Here is a 20,852-nt window from a genome sequence, read left to right on the forward strand (position 1 = left end):
AGGAGGAAGGAAGGGAGGAAGGGAGTCGGTGGGGATGGGAGGACGGTGGTGGAAGAAGAAGAGAAGATGAATCCTGAAGGTCTTGATATGTGAGAGGAGGGATGTTGTAAGTGGAGAAAGACAAACAGAAAGAAGTTTTGGGGAAGTTTGGGAAACAAAGAGGCGCAGTGAGAAGGGGGTGGCAGGAAGAAAGAAAAACAACTGGGGAGTCCACATGTGAGGTGTTTTTAAAGTGTATGTCGAAGCAGCGCTGAAGCAGAGCCAGGAAAAGGGGAAGGGCCTCCGTCTCCTCCTTCTCCAGCTGACAAAAACAGCTGCCTGGTAGAGGACGGAGGAAAGACCAAGCCGGAGAGAGGAGGAAGGAGGAGGTGGAGGAGGATACAGACCACCAGACCCAGGACACCCTCCACCCATATGGGTTGCGTCCTGAGCTCGGACTGGTGTGGGGAGGGAGAGGTGCGACCGGTGCCGGTGGTCCGGAGCTCGTCCCTGAAGAGAAGGAGTCTGGAGAGGAGCGAGAGCGGCAGGATGAGGCTCACCAAGGTCAGTGTTCACCACGAACCCTGGTTCCTGCTTTAGATTCTGCAGTTTGATGCAGCAGCAGCAGAAGATGTGCAGGTTTAAAGCATGTTAGCAACTGTTTAAAGTGTCGGATGGATTTATGGAGGTTTGGCACCGATAATCATGCTTCCCACAGGATGAGTCCCTCCTCCAGTAACATTAGGTTTATTTATTTATTTATTTATTTATTTATTTATTTTTTTTGGGGGGGGGGGTTAATGGAATCAGATATTTATATATGCGGCTAAAACAGAGACAGCATAGGTTGTCATTGAAGGTAGGAGGTACTTTATTGATCTAGAGGGACATTCAAGAAACCAGCAGCGTATTAAACATACAGAATATACAGAAGAAACACAGGGGATATAGAGCTCAGAAATATAAAGTTATGTCCAGAATGTATATATAAAGATAATAAACTGTGCAGATGGTGTGCAAGTAGGCAGAACAACATAATTCAAATAAGAACTGTGTAATTAGTAATGTACAAATAGCCAGAGATGTCTATTTATATTCATGTATGTGTCCAGTTAACCAACACTGTCAAGTAAAATGCAGGTGGAAAACAGAGAATGAACAAAAAACTAAACTTTGACTGTAAAAAAATAAAAAAGACTTGAAAAGCACATCTGCAAAATGTAATTGAAAATCACATTAAAATAAACATTAAAACAGAAAAAAATAATCTTGAATACCTGTTTTTTTTTTTTTTACCCAGTGGAACTTTTAAAAGAGCTTTTTTTTCAAGTGTGTAATTACAAATATTTCAGTTTAGTTGGTTTTTATTTTTAAATGCCAAATTCTTTGACAGCCTATATTGTCTGTGTTTGAGCATCATATTTATCAGCTTCTTCGCTCATATGTTCCTCCAACTTTTGCAGCCATGTCGTCCTCAACTTGATTTTTTGCTGTTTTAATTTGTGTATTTCTTTGATTTATAACCAAAAACTTGATGAACATAACTAATAATATCTACATCAGCCTTAGCTGTACTTTGTGTTTCTGCTAATTAGTAAATTCAAGTTCAATGAAGAGGTTCATCTCCATAATTGATGATATGATACTGTGGGTTCTTGGCACTAATGTTGATTATAATGAGGTAAAGTTGTATTATTTAGAATTTTTGTTGGGTTTTAATCCCTAATATGTACTCAGTACTCGGGTAAATACCCATCATAAAAAATATTGAAACCATATTTAATCTAAAATATCTAACACCAGTCTTAGATTTTTTTTTTAGTTATTTTTTTAACTGTGCTTCATTTAAACCTGGTCCTGGTCAATATGCAACTTAAAGAAATGTGACATAGATAAGATAAGATAAGATAAGATAAGATAAGATAAGATAAGATAAGATAAGATAAGATAAGATAAGATAAGATAAGATAAGATAAGATAAAATAAGATACGATAAGATAAGATAAGATACGATTAGCTAAGACTAGCGAAGAAAAGATTAGCTAATATTACCTAAGATTAGCTCAAACAAAATTAGCTAAGATAGCATAAAATAAGATTAGCTAAAATAAGATTTGCTAAAAGTAGCTAAGATGAGATAAGACATGATAATATTAGCTAAAATGAGCTCAGATAAGATTGCTAAGATAAGCTAAAATAAGACTAGCTAAGATCAGACAAGACAAATTAAGATTAGCTAAGGTTTGATAAGATAAAATTTGCTAAAATAAGATTAGCTAATATTAGCTAAGATAACATGAGATAAGATAAGCCTTTATTAATCCCACAGTGTAAATGAAATGCAAATTTCAGTGTAAATGTAAAAGAAACGTCAGGAAAGAATTAAAATAAACAATAATCATATATAACTAACTGATAACTGATTTTTCCATGTGAAGATACTCAGATATTGCACACATTTCTCTGTATGTGGAAAATAAAAATATTATACCAAATAATTTTATTGCAATTTCTTCCATGAGTAGAAATACTGGTAGAGAAAATATTGATATTACATAGATTCTTCTATAAGTACAGAAAAACACTGATATTGCTGATATCTTGAATATGTAGATTTAGTGCTATTAAGTACACTGGTGTGTGTTGGTTGGTGGTGACAGAGCAAAAAGTTCTCCAGTTTTGCCATTCGTCATTAAATTACTAACAAATCACCCGCTGATTATATCTACTACACATCTGCATGCTGTCATTGTGTTAGCATTGAGTTTAGCACAGCTTTTTTTGATGAAATTTTGGCCAGAAATTTGTTGTAACTGAAAGATGCAAGGTAATACAGACTAATATACATATATTTTTTTAGAGTATTTTGCCCATTATGTAATCCATCTTAATAAAAAGGCATAGTAGTAGAGTAGAAAAATAGAATAAAATCAACGTCATTGTTCAGCAGTAGGTGGTCTAAACAAATCACTGTTTTTCATCATATACCATGAAAGCTAAGATTAGCTAAAATTACATTAGCTAAGATTAGGTAAGATCAGATCAGACAAGATAAGATAAAATAAGATGAGCTAAGATTAGCAAAGATAAGGTAAAATTAGATAAAATAAGCTAAAATAAAATTAGATAAAATAAGATTAACTAAAATAAAACAAGGTTAGCTGAGATAAGATAGGAGTAGGTAAGATATGATTAGATAAGATAAAATTAGCTAAAATAAGATTAACTAAGATTAGCAAAGACAAGATTAGCTAAAATAAGGTAAGATTAGATAAGAATAGCTAAAATAAAATGAGCTAAAATAAGATTAGCTAAAATAAAATAAGATTAGCTGAGATAAGATAGGAGTAGGTAAGATATGATAAGATAAAATTAACTAAAATAAGATTAACAAAGATTAGCAAAAACAAGATTAGCTAAGATAAGGTAAGATTAGATAAGATTAGCTAAAATAAAATGAGCAAAAATAAGATTAGCTGAGATAAGATAGGAATAGCTAAAATAAGAGTAACTAAGATAATATTATCCATCCATCCATTATCTATACACCTCTTAATCCTCACTAGGGTCATGGGGGGGGCTGGAGTCTATCCCAGCTGACTCAGGTGAAGGCAGGGGACACCCTAGACAGGTCACCAGTCTGTCACAGGGCCACTAAGATAATATTAGTTAATTCAAAATAAGATTAGCTAAAATAAGATTAGATAAAATAAGATAAGATTAGCTAAGATTAGCAAAAACAAGATTAGCTAAGATTAGATAAAGTAACATTAGATAAGATGAGCTAAAATAAGATAATGAGTGGTTTTCTTGGTATACCATGAGCACCTACCACTGAACAATATTGCTGGTTATATTTTTGACACCTGATGGGAAACAGAAAGGTCAGATGTCAGCAGGAATGTGGAAAATCCTCACAGACATGTGCAGATGTGGAGACAGAAAAGGTGATTGTTTCTGCTGGATTCTTATGAGGAGTGTGTTTTGTTTGGCCTCGTTTTTTAAAAGATGATGCCGTCTCCACGTCTGTGCAGCAACAATGGTTCTGTTGTGTTGCGTTGTGTTACCATCACGTCAAAGTGGCATCAAAAGACCACTGAGAACCTCCAACCACTGGATCACATCACGCTAGAATTCACACAGACTGGATCGCTTGTGGCTTTTTCTGTCATCTTTTTTGTTAAATCCAGCTGTCCATGTATGTTTGCATCCATCTGGGCCTGCTTCCATGTGCATGTTGGGTCCCAGCAGCTCTGGATCACATGTCGAGCAGCGTGGGAACATGGAGGCCTCTGGACGACGTCATCCTGCAGAGACTGACCCCACCACCCGGGTGTGGGAACCAGTTAGATCCCAGCGATTATCCAAGAGGAGGAGATGTTGTCTCATCTATTTATGGGCTTTTTTCACAAACTTGTTTTTCACTTCTCGATGTTTTTCATGGACTCGAGGACATTCCTGTGTGAGAGTTGCAGCTCGGATGCAAAGCGTCAGTGAGAACTAATTTATATTCTGCTCCACATGCAGCGTCGTTACATAATTTGCGGAGGTTAAAGGACATCGTGTATGTAAAATGTCACATAGTACACAAACAGCTTCTTCGCATTTCATACATATTTGTGGTTTGCATTCCTGAGGTTGAAGCATGCCCTCAGAAATGACTGATTTTGCATCATTAATGATTATTTTACAGCCCATTACTGGACTGTAATTCCCTCATTCGCTCATTCTCCTCACACCAGCCAGATTTACTGTTTTTGTCCAGAGATTGTTGGACGGCTGCTGCTCCTTCAGAGAAGCTGAGCGTCAATAAACAGCCTCCTAATGACGGATTCTTGAAATAAACAACTACTGGCGGCCAGAGTCGAAGGTTCATGTGGTTCTCTTTAAAAAATAAACACAGAAGTCTGCTGTGGTGAATGAGGCAGAATCCATGTGGGACGAATCAAAGCAGGAGAAGTGATGAAAATGTCACCTCTGGGTTTTATTCTAGTGATACAATGCTTTTTTCTGATTTGTCCTGTTGAGTGTTATGATCACAAACTGGCACTGACAGTTCAAATTGTGAAGGATTTAGTAAGACTCACAGTCAACCTCCATTTAATTCACCCGTATGTGCAGCTGTTGTCATATTACTGTCCATATTACTTTGTGGTTGTGGCTAATTAGCAAATGCTAACATGCTAACACACAAAACTACAGTGGTTATTGTGGCACCATGCCCAATATATGTGCTAAAATTAGCATTTAGCTCAACATTTAGTTTCAAACCGGTGTACAGAACCACTAGCATGACTCTACAGGTGCAAGAAAAGATGATTTGTAGTCTAGGAATCGACCAATATGGGGTTTTTTTAGGGTCTAAACGATTATTGGTGTCATTATATTTGAAGATGTTGCCCAGCAATGGTGGGAAACATCTTTAGACTCTTCCAAGACCCCTACAAACACCAAAGAATGGCCGCTGCTCATCCAGATGACTTCAAACTTGACACTAAGTCTGAGGCAGATCAGATGAAAGATTCCCAAGGATAGTGTGGAACAGAGACGCAAAGACAGAGTTATGCATTTATTAATGAGATGGATGGACGCAAAATGGTCAGAAAAGAGTTGACTGAAATTGTTTTCTTCAGCATAATGTTCCTTATTGAACTTTTCTTGCTACTTGCTGGTTCTTGGTGTAGAACTTTAGCTGTTTTTCTGCAACCTCACACTGGTTCTGGTCTTTTTTCTGTCTTGCTGACCGCTGCAGTATATAGAATCTTGGTGTTGCGACACCAGTTTTAACAATGGCGGCGACTTAGACTCTACCAACTCCAGGAAAGACCCCTACAAACACCAAAAATGGCCGCTGCTCATCCAAATGACTTCAAAGTCGACACCTAACTAAGTCTGATGCAGATCAGATGAAAGTTTCCCTAGAAAAGTGTGGAACAGACACACGAAGACAGAGATTTATTCATTTATTAATGAGCTAGATGGATGCAAAATGGTGAGAAAAGGCTTGCTTTGAGTTATTTCTCTTCAGCATAATGTTGCTTATTGAACTTTTCTTGATAGTTGCTGGTTTTTGGTTTAGAATTTTAGTTGTTTTTTCTGCAACTTCACACTGGTTCTGGTCTTTTTTGTGTCTTGTTGACTGTTGAAATATTTGGCATTAGGATATGGATTTTATTTGTGAATGTCAAGTTAGCAATGTTGGAAAGTTGTGGAAACCAGTTCTGCCAGTGTTTATATGATGTTTGTCTGTGGTGTTATTATTTTTAAAGATGTTTTCTACCAGTGGTGGCATCTTAGACTCTTCCAACCCCAAAAAGACCCCCTACAAACACCGACAATGGCCGCTGCTCATCCAAATGACTTCAAAGTCGACACCTAACGAAGTCTGATGCAGATCAGATGAAAGATTCCCCAAGAAAAGTGTGGAACAGAGACACAATGATAGAGATTTATTGATTTAATAGTGAGATAGATGGATGCAAAATGGTCAAAAAAGTGGGTTGATGGAGGGTTTGTGAAAATGTTTAATTATTTAAGTTGTTTTCTTCAGCATAATGTGTTTATTTAACTTTTCTTGTTACTTGCTGGTTCTTGATGTTGAAATTTTAGCTGTTTTTCTACAACCTCACACTGGTTCTGCTCTTTTTTCTGTCTCGTTGACCATTTAAATATATAGAGTCTTGGCATTGCGACAGTGGTTTTATATGTATTTGTCTTGCGTTCCCTGTAATTTCTCATGAGCAACAAAGTTTAGATTGGCCGTGACCAACACAGAGGCCTTGAGCCACAGGCATCCACACCCAACACAGGAAGCCACCGGTGAGGGTTAAATATAGACCCCCGCCCCGATATCTGGAGGTTATTCTCATCCTCTGTCGTGTGAGGAAAACGGTGAATTCCGACGTAAAGTCCGGGCTTGGGGGGTGGCTGCCATCCACTGGATTCCTGCGGCTTGAAAACAATGATCTGAGCAGGATTTGAGGAATGCTTGTTGTCGTCTGTAGTGGGCACTCACATGAAAGCCGATCGAAAAGGGGAAAGACATAAAACCGCTTCCTCCCACAACACCACCCTTAAAAGAAACACCTCCCAGCAAACTATGCGCAAAATATTTTCTTTTCTTGCACCAACAATGTCGGGTCTCTGGCCTGGATTTAACGGAGCTCATCGTACGTCTATCTCCTCGGTATCTCACCTCTTCTCCTCCAACAGCTGCACCTTATCAGCCTCTTGGATTAGCGCTGTCTTGCACAATCTGTCGTCGAACCACACAACCCCCCTTTTTCTAGCCTCCTCCTCCCCTCATTTCCTCTTGGCCGGGGTTCCCGCTCCGTCCACCTCTTTCTCATTTACCTCCGAGCTCGATCCAAGTCCCTCCGACTTCCCCATAACTCCACATATCCAGACTTAAACATACCTGGAGCACCTCGCGTCAACTTGAGATCCATGATCGGTTCCACATGTTCGCCAAAAGTGTCGTGAAAGTCATCCATCTTCATGTCTCTCTTCCAGCGGTGACCCTCCCCCACCGACTCACCCCTTCATTCCAATCCCAAGCACCGGCTTCCTGTCTCGTCGTTTTGTTAGTTTACCTTTTTCACCTCACTACTGCCTTATAATCCAGCTCTCCTCCCTTTTCCCTGCAGCAAACCAGGAGGAAAAAGAACCCAAACAATTAAACTCCCCCTCAATCTATCAACCCTCGTGAGCCGGAAATTCTTGGAATATGAGCAAAAGGAATGGAGCGCATTACTGCATGTGTCTGGCGGGTTACATGTCATAACTCATGGTCATGTTGTGCACTGATTGGTCGGGATGCTTCGTACCTGCATGTCAGATGAACGCATATGGAAGAGATCGAGGCAGCATTAGCAGCCCGAGGCCGCAGAATATTATAGAATCACGATTTAAGACACTCGGCTCAAGTGGAATGTACATACATGAGCGTACGAACGGTTTAATCACAGCTCTGAGCTTGTGTTCTTGTTCTGATTATATGGAAACCAGACGTTAAACTGGAAAAAACAAAAAGGGTCTGTGCATGTTTCTGCAGCTGCAGAGAAGTCATGCTAAAAAAACAACAGAAAAAGATGATTACGAAGAGTTTTTATTACTCTTTTTTATTGTAAATAGCAGCAATTTTGCACCTTTATTGTAAATACCAGCATTTATTTGCACCTTATTTCTACAATTTGCGTGTTAATTGCACATTCTCTTGCATGTTCTTAATTTATTTTTTAGTTTATTTTTGGCAGGGGCAGCACACAGTTAACAGTAATTGCAGCAGAGTGAATTAGAAGCTAATTAGCATCCGTTGTCCCTGAGCAGGAACAAAAAAAGAACAATAAATACATATTAAAGTTATGACCAAATAAGTTCTCGATTGGCAGTAAACAAACAGAAAAAGGCGCTTTTATTGTAAATACCAGCATTTTTTGCACCTTATTTCTTCAACCAGTATGATTTGCATGTTATTTGCACATTCTTTGGCATGTTTTTAGTTTACTTTTGCAGGGACAGTGCACAATTAACAGTAATTGCAGCAGAATTAGCTAGCAGCAAATTAGCATCTGTTTTTGCACCTTATATTCTTTAACCAGCACGATTTGCACGTTATTTGTACATTCTTTTGCATGTTTTTGGCTTATTTTTAGTTTGTTTTTGCAGCGACAGCACACAATTAGCAGTAATTGCAGCACAGTTAGCTAACAGCTAATTAGCATCTGTTGTCCCTAATCAGGTCCAGAAAAGCACAAATACCACAAAGCAATAAACCCATAAAACAGTACAAAACTTAAAAGTCCATCAGTGAGGGATAATGAATAAAATCAGCATCAGTAACATGATGAATTTTGGATTTAACACCTAAATCACAGCAAAGGTTATGATGAAAAAAAGAAAAACTGAACCAGATCATGACTTCCAATGTAAAGTTACAATGTAATAAACTCATTTTATTGTAAATACCAGCAATTTTTTGCACCTTATTTCTTCAACCAGCACACTTTTGCACGTTGATTGCATGTTATTTTGTATGTTTTTAGTTTATTTTTTTAGTGTTTTTACAGGGGCAGCTCACAACTAACTAAACAGCTAATTAGCATCTGTTGTCCTTGTGCATGTCCAGAAAACGAGCATTAAATACATAAAACAATGCAAAACTTAGAAGTCCATCAGTGAGAGATAATATATAAAATCAGTAAAAACAGATGACCGAACTATTATCTATTAAAGTAAAAATAGAACGCAATAAATGTTGGATTTAATGCCTAAATTACAGCAAAAATTATGCTGAAAAAAAGAAAAACTGAACCAGATCACGATTAATAATGTAAAGTTATGACCTAGTAAGTTCTGGATTGACTGTAAACAAACAGAAAATGGCTTTAACTGACCTCACCTGGAGCGTTTCTCCTGTTTCACCACTAGATGACGCTACAAACTCACCAGTTCTACTCAGGAGCAGCAGTTTTAATAAAGACATCTGTGGATTCTTTGTGTCGTTGTACAGTGAACACTGAAATGAAACAGCAAAATATCAGACAAATCAGACAACATTTTTAAAAGTTCAATATAAACATCTACTTCAAAGAAACAGAAGTGCAAGTGCATCTATGAAAACATCGAGGCTTTATTCTGTTAACCCTCATGTCGTCCTGCAGGTCAAAATTAACCCGTTTTAAAGTTTGAAAATGTGGGGAAAAGCTATATGTTCACAGTGAAATTTCTCATGTTCACATTTTCAAGATTTTTTTGAAATCTTAGAACATTTTTTGATGGGAAAAAAAGAAATGTTAAAAATGTTTCCTAAGAACATTCACAAAAAATAAATATTAAGTTTTACTGATATATATGGAATCACTTTAGATATTTTGGGGATTTTTTTTGCAAGATTTTTACTCATTTGTTGAAAATATTTACAAGAATTTTTTGCCAAATTTGGGGGATTTTTTAAAAATAAAACTTTTAAGGAAACTTTTAAGGAATTGTTGGAATTTTCTTCCTGAAGGTTTTGCAAATTTTCAGAAATTTGGGGAATTTTTTTGCTGAATTTTTGGATTTTTTTCAGACAAGGAAACAATATTTTTGGTGCCTGTAAATGAAGACAACAGGGGGGTTAAATAGAACTTATTTGGTGTTTTAAGAACTATAAAAACAGTAACTGATGTTGCACATTGTTGAATACATATGAAATAATATAGCTTAAGTTGTGCAAAAAAGTACATATAAGGTGCAGCTGCATGTAAATGTGTGTAGTTTTATTAAATAAATAAAGATTCATGAGGTAGATGGTGCAAATGTGTAGATAATTCCAGATTTTTGAACACCTCAATGTGATTATTTTATATGTATTATATCCATATATACATATTATGTAAGGAAAAGCTGCTCTGTAGTACATTTATTGTTGCTTTAACCACCTGAAAATGTCACTTTTAACACCTTAACATCAAATATTTCCTTTTAAAGAGCATGAAAATGGGTAAATCAGTGTAATAAATGCTGGAAAAAGGCTCAAAATAAAGCAACTAAGTGTTGAAATATCCTAAAATATGCCAAATCCTGCAACATTTAATGATCTGAAACAACACTGTGTGTAAAATCTACTGTGTATAAAATGCCCAGTGTGTTTTCTGTCCACATTCCTGCAGTAATGCGTCTGTTTCATAGTATCTGTAGTATTTGGGCTGAACAGGAAGAGGAGGAGCGTCTCCACCCACTCAGGACTGAAACACTTGGTCCATGTGTGCTGCACGTTTGTTTACATGTTCAGAGTTCAGATTCCTGCAGTTTTTTGGGTTTGAATTCCTCCCAGATGAGCTCATCTCCACCTTAAACGCTGCAGAATGAGCCTCGCTGTGCAGACTTTAGGCGTGCTAAAGGAGACTCTTCACTCCTAAAAATGCAGCATTAGCTGTAGTTTTTCAGTTATATTTACTTACATGTACTTTTCTGCATGTGTTTTTCTACTAAAAAAATGTATTTGGCTAAATACACATAATTTCCCTCAATATTTCAACTTGTTAGGTTAATTTTTAACACTAATTTCCCTTTTTTAAACACTTTGGCTCAACTCAGTGTGTTGAATGAATAACTTGACTTCATCCAGTCCTGGTTTAATGTGCAACTTATGAAAATGTGACGTGAATGAGAGAAGATGAGAGGCAAAAGAACAACAAGGATTAAAATACAGACATAATAAAGACCCAATCCTAGGCTGTACTCAGTGGCTAGAGTTAAAATTACATTTATACAGCATAAAAATGCTACATTTAAAAAAAAATTTCTGAGAAAAGACCAGTTTTAATCACGATATTACACTTAAAGGACTAAAAGGGAACAGAGTCATATTTTGTTGCTGCAGTTGAAGAACTATGAGACAAAAACCGTCTCTGTGTTGAAACATTTAACTTCTGAAATGAGAAATAATTGTATTTTCAAACCAGTTAATTTGAAGAAAAACTCAGATTCTCTACAATTTAACTTGATTAAACATAATAAGGATAAAAATAATGACTTTGCACAACTTTTACATGCACAGATGTGTAGAATTGCACTCAAATATAGTTTTAGAGAGCATAGTTATATTTTATTGTTGCATTTGAGGAGCTATGAGAGAAAAACAGTCAATGTAATAAACTGTTAAACCTTTAAAATGAAGACTATTTACATATTCAAACTGTTTTCATCCATTAATAAAAAGTATTATTATTATTATTATTATTATTATTATTATTATTATTATTATTAATAATAATAATAATAATAATAATAATAATAATAATAATAATAATAATAATAATAATAATAATAATAATAATAATAATAATAATAATAATTTACAGGAAAAAATGAAATATTTCAGACTGAAATTATTATTCAAAGAGGAGATCTGAGGGAATCTTTAAGCTACTGAAGATCAACATTAACAATTTTACAGCAGAAAAAAAACATCCAAAAGTATAAGGATAAAAATAAAGACATAATAAAGACTTTTTGCATAATTTTTACATGCATAGATGTGACATGATAGATCATCTACACAATTTGAGGAGCTATAAGAGAAATACAATCAATATTTTGAGAGATTAAACCTTTAAAATGAAAAATATTTGCATATTTAAAGTTTTAACCGATTCATTTACAGAAAACCCACATATCGAACACCAGATGATCATTTTAATCAGTTTGTCTTGAATAAATGCAGAAATAAAGTGAAATTAAATCATGACCTTTACTTTATTTATTTGACCACCTCCAAAAAAAAGTTCCTCTGAGAATATTCTAGTAATTAAATCAGCCAATCAGGAGTTAGAATCCTTCCGCTCCCCTCCGGTGCCCCGCCAATGAGGAGGCGGGTCCCGGTAACTGGACTCCGGCTCCGCCCCTCCGCCCGGAGCTTCAGGGAGGACCGGGGACAGAGAAGCAGTTTCCTCCGAGTCCCGCAGCATGAAGGGCGGCAGCGCGTAGAGCAGCAGCATGATCAGCGGGAAAATGAGCAAGGTAGGAGCACAAACCCCCGTTAACCGGAGACGGAGCCAGAACCGAGCCGCTCCGGGGGTCTGACGGCTCCTCGGTGGGTTCAGATCCAGGATTGTGCGCTCTGAGGGGCTCTGGATGGATGCGCTGCTCCGTTTTCACGTCCTGTTGCGCACTTTCAGAATGGCACCGTTTGGAGCCCTAACTTCGCTGTTTTGGTTTTTCTGGGTTGTTCTGCTGCTTCCTAAACCTCACACGTGTTCCTGCGTGTGTGAACCTTTGATTATGAGCTTTAATGCACCTTTAAACTGACTGCTGGGGCACTTTTGCGCCCGTTTAACCCCAGTTGCGCATGTTTTACGCACCGCTGTGCGTGTAGCTGGAGCTGGTGGGTCTGTGCTCGGTGTGTCAGACTGCGTTAATCTGACAGCAACAGGGTCACATGATGCACCCAGCAGCCTCCAGCTCTCCCGCTGCTGATGGGAACTGAGGTGACAGGTGATTTCATTAAAGGTTTAGTGCCAGAGCAGGTAAAAAGTCAGACAAACTGGAGGTTTAATTGCTGAAAATGAATGAATTAAACAAGCTGACGGGAGTTTGGGTTCTTTTCGTTTCCTTGTGGCATTGTTTATGTACCATTATATATAAAAATAATGGTTTCAAACCAGGACTAGAGCTGCAGAAGTGAATTCTGTATGAGGCACTGAAACCTAAAGCTTCAGGAGTTCTGTTATTCTGGTTGAAGTGTGGAAGTTGGTTGGAAATGGAAATTTGTTGGTTGATGTTCCTAATTATTTGACTTTTACAGACCGATGTCAGTGTGTTTTGGTTATTTGAGGCATCTGTTGTTTAAAATAGCCCAACAAAAGGCATGTTGTTGAGTATCTGAGGGGATTAAGTTCACCTATAGGATAGAAATCCGTACTTTTATTGATGATTTCAGTCACAATGCCCATGTTGGCTGATAATTTATTGACTGAAAGCATCTTAGAATGTGTTTTAATAGCAACCTGTGGTCATGTTTTGCTACAAACTTCAGAAAATGGTTAGAAAATCACATACTGATGCACATTGCTTCCTTGTTTTACAGTTGGTGTTGCTATTATCAGTGTATTTTGGTTATTTTAGGGCACCGTTCTTCAAAAAAACCCAAGAAAAGTTCATCTTTGGGATAGAAATCCTCAGTTTATTGATGGCTTCATCCATTTTGTCCATGTTTGGTGATAATTTATTGACAGAAAGCGTCTGATAGTGCAGTAAAATGTGTTTTAATTGCAATCTGTGGTCATATTTTGGTAGTTACCTTGGAGACCGGCTGGAAAATCTCATACTGGTGTGTGCTGGTTTCTTATTTTACAGTTAATATTTCTAATTATTTGACATTTACAGACAAGTATCAGTGTATTTTGGTTATTTGAAGCATCATTGTTCAAAATAGCCCAAGAAAAATTCACCTATAGGATATAAATCCATACTTTTATTGATGATTTTAACCACAATGTCCATGTTTGGTGATTATTTATTGATAGAAAGCATCTTATGGTGCAATAAAGTGTGTTTTAATAGCAATCTGTGGCTATATTTTGGTAGAAACTTTGGACAATAGTTGGAAAATCACATAAAGGTGTATGTTAGTTTCTTATTTTACAGTTGTTGTGACTATTATCAGTGTATTTTGGTTATTTTGGCCAGCTGTTGTTCAAAAAAGCCCAAGAAAACTTCACCTATAGGATAAAAATCATTAGTTTAGTTATGATTTCAACCATTCTGTTCATGTTTGGTGATAATTTATCAACATACAGTACCTTACAGTACCGTATTTTGGTAGTTACTTTGGAAACTCGTTAGAAAAGCACATACTGGTGTACACTGGTTTCTTCTTTTACAGTTAGTGTTGCTAATTATTTGACATTTACAGACTAATATTGGTGTATTTTGGCTATTTGGGGTGAACATTTTTCAAAATACCCCAAGAGAAGTTCCCCTATAGGATAAAAATCCTCAGTTTATTGATGATTTCAACCATTCTCTCCATGTTTGGTGATGATTTATAGACATATAATGTAATAAATTGTGTTTTCATTGCAACCTGTGGGCATATTATGGTAGTTACTTTATTAATTCGAGCATTTATATGGACTTTTGTGCTGCAAATATCCAGAAAAGTAACAGAAAAATGTCCCTAATGAATAAACTTGACATGACAGAAACATCTTTTGACTTTATCCACAGTAAAATAAGGAGCTCTTGCTGGCATCCATGCATGATTTACTGTTAGATCCTGATTAATCTGGTCTTTATGTCGGAAATAATTCATAGATAGAAATATTTAATGCTGTTTTGTGCATAAATACAAGCACCTGTCTCATTGTTTGAAGCTGTGAATATTTAATAAACTCAGAGGAAAAACTCTGACTGACAGCCGGAAGCAACAAACTAAACTCCAGCTCCTGTTGATGTTTGGATGTTTGTGTATCGCCTGCATCGGCTAAAATAACAAACTGTGTCTTATGCACTCGGTGGGATGTTCATAGATGAAACACGAGTCGTCTAATGGTGCTTTCACTTGCATTCAGACAGCAGAGTTGCATACGCTGAAGGTTGGACGTCAGAGTTTCAGCAAATTACCAGATCAGAGGCGGTTTTTATCTTGTTCCTCTGCACTCGTGACTCACAACATGACCTTTATGTAACATGAGGGAGGATTTATCTCTAAGGCAACATAAAATGAGGTTGAATTGTTGAGTTAATTTGGTAGAAACTAGCATTTTGTTTGGAAAAAGTGGCTTTAAATAACTATTTGTTGTCAAATTGGGACAAATTGTCCACGGTAACTGATGCTGAGGTGCTAGATCTCCATGGTAACTGATGCTGTAGAGCTAGATCTCCATGGTAACTGATGCTGTAGAGCTAAATCTCCATGGTAACTAATGCTGAGGAGCTAGATCTCCATGGTAACTGATGCTGTAGAGCTAAATCTCCATGGTAACTAATGCTGAGGAGCTAGATCTCCATGGTAACTGATGCTGTAGAGCTAAATCTCCATGGTAACTAATGCTGAGGAGCTAGATCTCCATGGTAACTGATGCTGTAGAGCTAAATCTCCATGGTAACTAATGCTGAGGCGCTAGATCTCCATGGTAACTGATGCTGTGGAGCTAAATCTCCATGGTAACTAATGCTGAGGAGCTAATGGGGTCCAGAGCAGGTTCTGTTCAGAGTTCAGATTTAAATTGGCTGTAAAAAGTGTCTCTCTTTAACCAAACTGTTTCCTGATATTTATTTATGAGGATACAGATTTTAAGCTCAGGAAAAATGTTTTATCCCAAACCTGTTGACACACTATATGCATTGTGTTTCCATGGGAACCTACACGTATTTAGTTTGTGATGCAGAAATCCTATAAATATGTTCAGTAAGTTTAGTTTCACTTTGATTTGGCCACAAATTAAAGTGATTTCCTTCATTTTGAGACAGTGTCAGACCTGCATGCACTTCAATACAACATCATGTTTGAATATAAGAAGTTTGATAGCTTTGTTGTGCAGCTGTCTGTTATCAATAACCAGCTGCATTGATCAACACTGTGAAATAAATTTTTTATTTTTACAGTAAAATAAAACAGTGTGGTTACTGTAAAATTACGGTAAAACATTTTCTCCATTTATGGTAAAGAAATGTATTGATACTGTTGATTTTACGGTTAGAAACGTGCTTCATTACATATTTTACTGGAGAAAAAAGTTTTAACCTTTGAAAAAATTTTAATTTTACTTCAAAATTTACACAAAAATACCTATAAAATAAAGTTTGTGTGACCTATTCTAAATATTACAGCATTGTTCCATTATCAGCACAATAATTGGTGTATTTAACATTTAATATGTGTGTTTTTAGCAAAAGTTGCAGTTACAACTGTCATATATATTAAAGAACAAGTCCGTTATTAACACAGAAGCACATCATTTTGAGCGGTACAAACTCTATTTTATATATGAAGTAAATCACCACGTTACTTCTTCTTAATATTATGTCATGTTTCTGTTATCAGTCCATACATTTAACTGTGAAAAACTGGTATTTTTTTAGAGAAATAAATGTTAAAATTACAGTATTAAATGTTAAAAAACTGTGCAAGAGTAGGGAAATGTTTGTTCAAGGGGGAAAAAAAGTTTTAAAAATGTGTTTTTTTCCTGATTAACTCATTTATGGTGTTTCTGTGCTACATAAACTGTATGAAACTCTTTTTACTGTCATGGTTTGACAGTTTTTCATAGTAAAATTCCCCAAAATTTTTTTTACAGTGAATAAAATAAATACATAAACATACGTTTAACAGTTTTCTACCAGCATTCCTGTCTTACATCAGTTCCAGTCACAGCTTTTTACCGCCAGAAATTATTTTCCTAATTGTTCTCCATTAAAACAACCTGTTAACTGAAGCAGCTACACATGACTGGTTCATTCTGTGCAGAAGAGTCACATGATGCGTTAAATTCACAGAAAGTCTGAGTTGACAAACACAATTTCTAAACCTGTGAAGTCTGACTGAGGTTTTAGTTTTTGTGGAGCCTGACTATGTTGAACTTGCTTCGTAGTTCAGCCCTCTGGTGTTGATTAATGAGTTTATTATGAATTAGCTCCATGCTAAACGAGGGAAACAACAAAGCAGATAACATTGTAAACCTTTCCTTCGCTGATAGCAGCACTGTTATTTTTCTCCTCTAGGCGGATGTCGGCTTGAGTTTTGCTCCAGTTATAAGTGAAAAACTGAGCTGAGCAGTGAGGAGCTCACAATGCTGCGGCTGTGTTCTCCGTACAGTAGCTATTCTATATTTGTAATTATTGGGTGTAACTGAGACGTTTGATGGCACACGGTGTTTATTTTGGACACGCTCTGTTCACTGCCAAGCAGGGAGGCCTGAACAGGGGCCTTCTTCTGGTGGAAGTCCACAGTGGCTGCTATTCAGACTCACCTGGAAAATCCTGCAGGACGGACGCTTCAGTGTAGCAGGAATCCAAATCAGTTCATCGTCGGCCACGTGGACGATGTTTGGAGCCGATGGTGCAGATTAACCCCCTAGACCAGTTTATACCTGTTGACACATAAAGATTAAACATTTAAGGGTCGTTCCAGAACTGGAGGACATTTTACGTCCCACCCATCAAATGTCAAATAATCCACTTAAAAAATACTAAAACATGCAGTTGTTGTGTCAATGTTCTTGTCCTGAGAAAAGAAAGTCTGAAAATATTTTAAAATCCCAAATAAGGAGTTCCCCCTAAAATGTAATTTTTCTCTTGTCCCACCCTACTGATGACCAAACTGAATCTCAAATAAAACGATTAAAATGACCTTTAAACCTCATTTTTTTTGGTATTATTTTTTCATTGATGTCTCTTGTAATTGTGGGAACATTTTTTAATCAACACAATATTTTAAATAATAATTATTATGCATAGAACGTGTCCCACAACAACCCTGTTCGTTCTCACTCTACCTCATATTATCAGGATCAGACTAATTCTTTGGACTGTTTTCCATCAGTCAGTTTGTCCTCTTGGTCAGCAGTAACAGCAGCTAAATATCTAGCTTCTACTGCTGAGAAAAAGATCACATTAGCATGGATTAGCAACCCTGTTACTGTGATTAGAGTAGGGTTAGCAAACAACACAGAAAACATGGAATGAAAATGCTACCATTGATGTATAAGCTGAGCCAATCAAGCCTTTGATAGTTTATTATCTATTACTGATAAATATGGAGCAGAAAAGTATAAAAAATTGGAGTCCAAATGTCCTCCAAATTTGGAATGACCCTTAAACTCTTAATGATTAAGCTATTTAGCTTAACAAAGAGGTGTGCTCAACAAGCAAATATTATGAAAGAACATAACTAGAGCTAATTACAGTTGAAAAAGCTCAAAGGCAAAACTGAATTGAAAACCAAGGCAAATATGCGGTTAGCAAGACATTATCAAAGAACATCCATGTTGGCTGGTATCGGTTCTGTCTAACAGATTTCAGTGTAATATCTCTTTGTGTTATCTTTGATTTGGGCTTAAATTGAGGTTGATAAGTCAATCCTTATAGCAGCATAATATGTCTTTGTATTGTTGGCTTAAATATGTGATGTAATCTTGTTTTACATGTGGTATATTTTGGCCTGGAGGTGTTCCAGTACCTGGGGTTGAAAGTAGCCTGGACCAAAGTAAACCCAAGTAGAGACTGGCCCACCCAAAAGTACTGCTCAGTTTCTATCTGGGCATAGTTTGGTCTAATTTCTCCCTGGGTGTATTTTGGTCTAGTTTCTACCGGGGTATACTTTGGTCTAGTTTCTACCTGGGTATACTTTGGTCTAGCCTGGTTCCTACCTGGGTATACTTTGGTCTAGTTTCTACCTGGGTATACTTTGTTCTAGCCTGGTTCCTACCTGGGTTTACTTTGGTCTAGCCTGGTTCCTACCTGGGTATACTTTGGTCTAGCCTGGTTTCTACCTGGATATACTTTGGTCTAGTTCCTACCTGGGTATACTTTGGTCTAGCCTGGTTTCTACCTGGGTATACTTTGGTCTAACCTGGTTCCTACCTGGGTATACTTTGGTCTAGCCTGGTTTCTGCCTGGGTATACTTTGGTCTAGCCTGGTTTCTACCTGGGTATACTTTGGTCTAGTTCCTACCTGGGTTTACTTTGGTCTAGCCTGGTTCCTACCTGGGTATACTTTGGTCTAGCCTGGTTTCTACCTGGGTATACTTTGGTCTAGTGCCTACCTGGGTATACTTTGGTCTAGCCTGGTTTCTACCTGGGTATACTTTGGTCTAGCCTGGTTCCTACCTGGGTATACTTTGGTCTAGCCTGGTTTCCCTCTGGGTATACTTTGGTCTAGCCTGGTTTCTACCTGGGTATACTTTGGTCTAGCCTGGTTTCTACCTGGGTATACTTTGGTCTAGCCTGGTTTCTACCTGGGTTTACTTTGGTCTAGCCTGGTTCCTACCTGGGTATACTTTGGTCTAGTTCTACCTGGGTATACTTTGGTCTAGCCTGGTTTCTGCCTGGGCATACTTTGGCCTAGCCTGGTTCCTACCTGGGTTTACTTTGGTCTAGCCTGGTTTCTACCTGGGTATACTTTGGTCTAGCCTGTTTCCTACCTGGGCATACTTTGGTCTAGCCTGGTTTCTACCTGGGTTTACTTTGGTCTAGCCTGGTTTCTACCTGGGTATACTTTGGTCTAGCCTGGTTCCTACCTGGGTATACTTTGGTCTAGCCTGTTTCCTACCTGGGTTTACTTTGGTCTAGCCTGGTTTCTGCCTGGGTATACTTTGGTCTAGCCTGGTTTCTACCTGGGTATACTTTGGTCTAGCCTGGTTTCTACCTGGGTTTACTTTGGTCTAGCCTGGTTCCTACCTGGGTATACTTTGGTCTAGTTTCTACCTGGGTTTACTTTGGTCTAGCCTGGTTTTTGCCTGGGTATACTTTGGTCTAGCCTGGTTCCTACCTGGGTATACTTTGGTCTAGCCTGGTTCCTACCTGGGTTTACTTTGGTCTAGCCTGGTTCCTACCTGGGTATACTTTGGTCTAGCCTGGTTCCTACCTGGGTATACTTTGGTCTAGCCTGGTTCCTACCTGGGTATACTTTGGTCTAGCCTGGTTCCTACCTGAGTTTACTTTGGTCTAGCCTGGTTCCTACCTGGGTATACTTTGGTCTAGCCTGGTTCCTACCTGGGTATACTTTGGTCTAGCCTGGTTCCTACCTGGGTATACTTTGGTCTAGCCTGGTTCCTACCTGGGTATACTTTGGTCTAGCCTGGTTCCTACCTGGGTATACTTTGGTCTAGTTCCTACCTGGGTATACTTTGGTCTAGCCTGGTTCCTACCTGGGTATACTTTGGTCTAGTTCCTACCTGGGTATACTTTGGTCTAGCCTGGTTCCTACCTGGGTTTACTTTGTTCTAGCCTGGTTCCTACCTGGGTTTACTTTGGTCTAGCCTGGTTCCTACCTGGGTATACTTTGGTCTAGTTCCTACCTGGGTTTACTTTGTTCTAGCCTGGTTCCTACCTGGGTTTACTTTGGTCTAGCCTGGTTCCTACCTGGGTATACCTAGAAATCTGTGCTGTTCCTGCAGTAGAGCTGCTGGTGTTGCTGTGCCAGTGAGAGGTTTTAGTGTATTTTTGCAGTGGGGGGTTCCTCCTAGAGAAGGAAGTGTATCACGGCGACTGGCTGACCTCACTCTGGGAACAGGGAGTCTCTGTTCCTGCACTGCCTGTCCCACCCTGAAGACTTAAAGCTTTTATTAACACGCCGGCCTCCATGCCAACAAGTGATGCAGGAACCCAGATACCGGCGGAGATGGAGGGTGGGATGGAAGTCACAAGAAAACACACTGGTGTGTTTC

The 20,852-nt window shown here is 37.9% G+C and overlaps 1 protein-coding gene across 4 annotated transcripts in view; it reads left to right on the plus strand.

Annotated features, from left to right (window-relative positions):
- The window catches only part of tns2a (tensin 2a), a 77,122-nt gene continuing 56,270 nt past the window's right edge, over window positions 1-20,852 (plus strand). For 3 of the 4 annotated variants that reach the window (XM_055013141.1, XM_055013143.1, XM_055013142.1), the window contains exon 1: window positions 1-543. In XM_055013141.1, the coding sequence (XP_054869116.1) occupies window positions 415-543 (129 nt within the window). In that variant the 5' untranslated portion in view covers window positions 1-414. Of the gene's footprint in view, window positions 544-12,359; window positions 12,484-20,852 lie in introns of those variants that run through there. The other variant, XM_055013144.1, reaches the window with a different exon arrangement.

Source organism: Amphiprion ocellaris, chromosome 8 (genome assembly GCF_022539595.1).
Source record: "Amphiprion ocellaris isolate individual 3 ecotype Okinawa chromosome 8, ASM2253959v1, whole genome shotgun sequence".
NCBI classification, from domain to species: Eukaryota; Metazoa; Chordata; class Actinopteri; family Pomacentridae; genus Amphiprion; species Amphiprion ocellaris.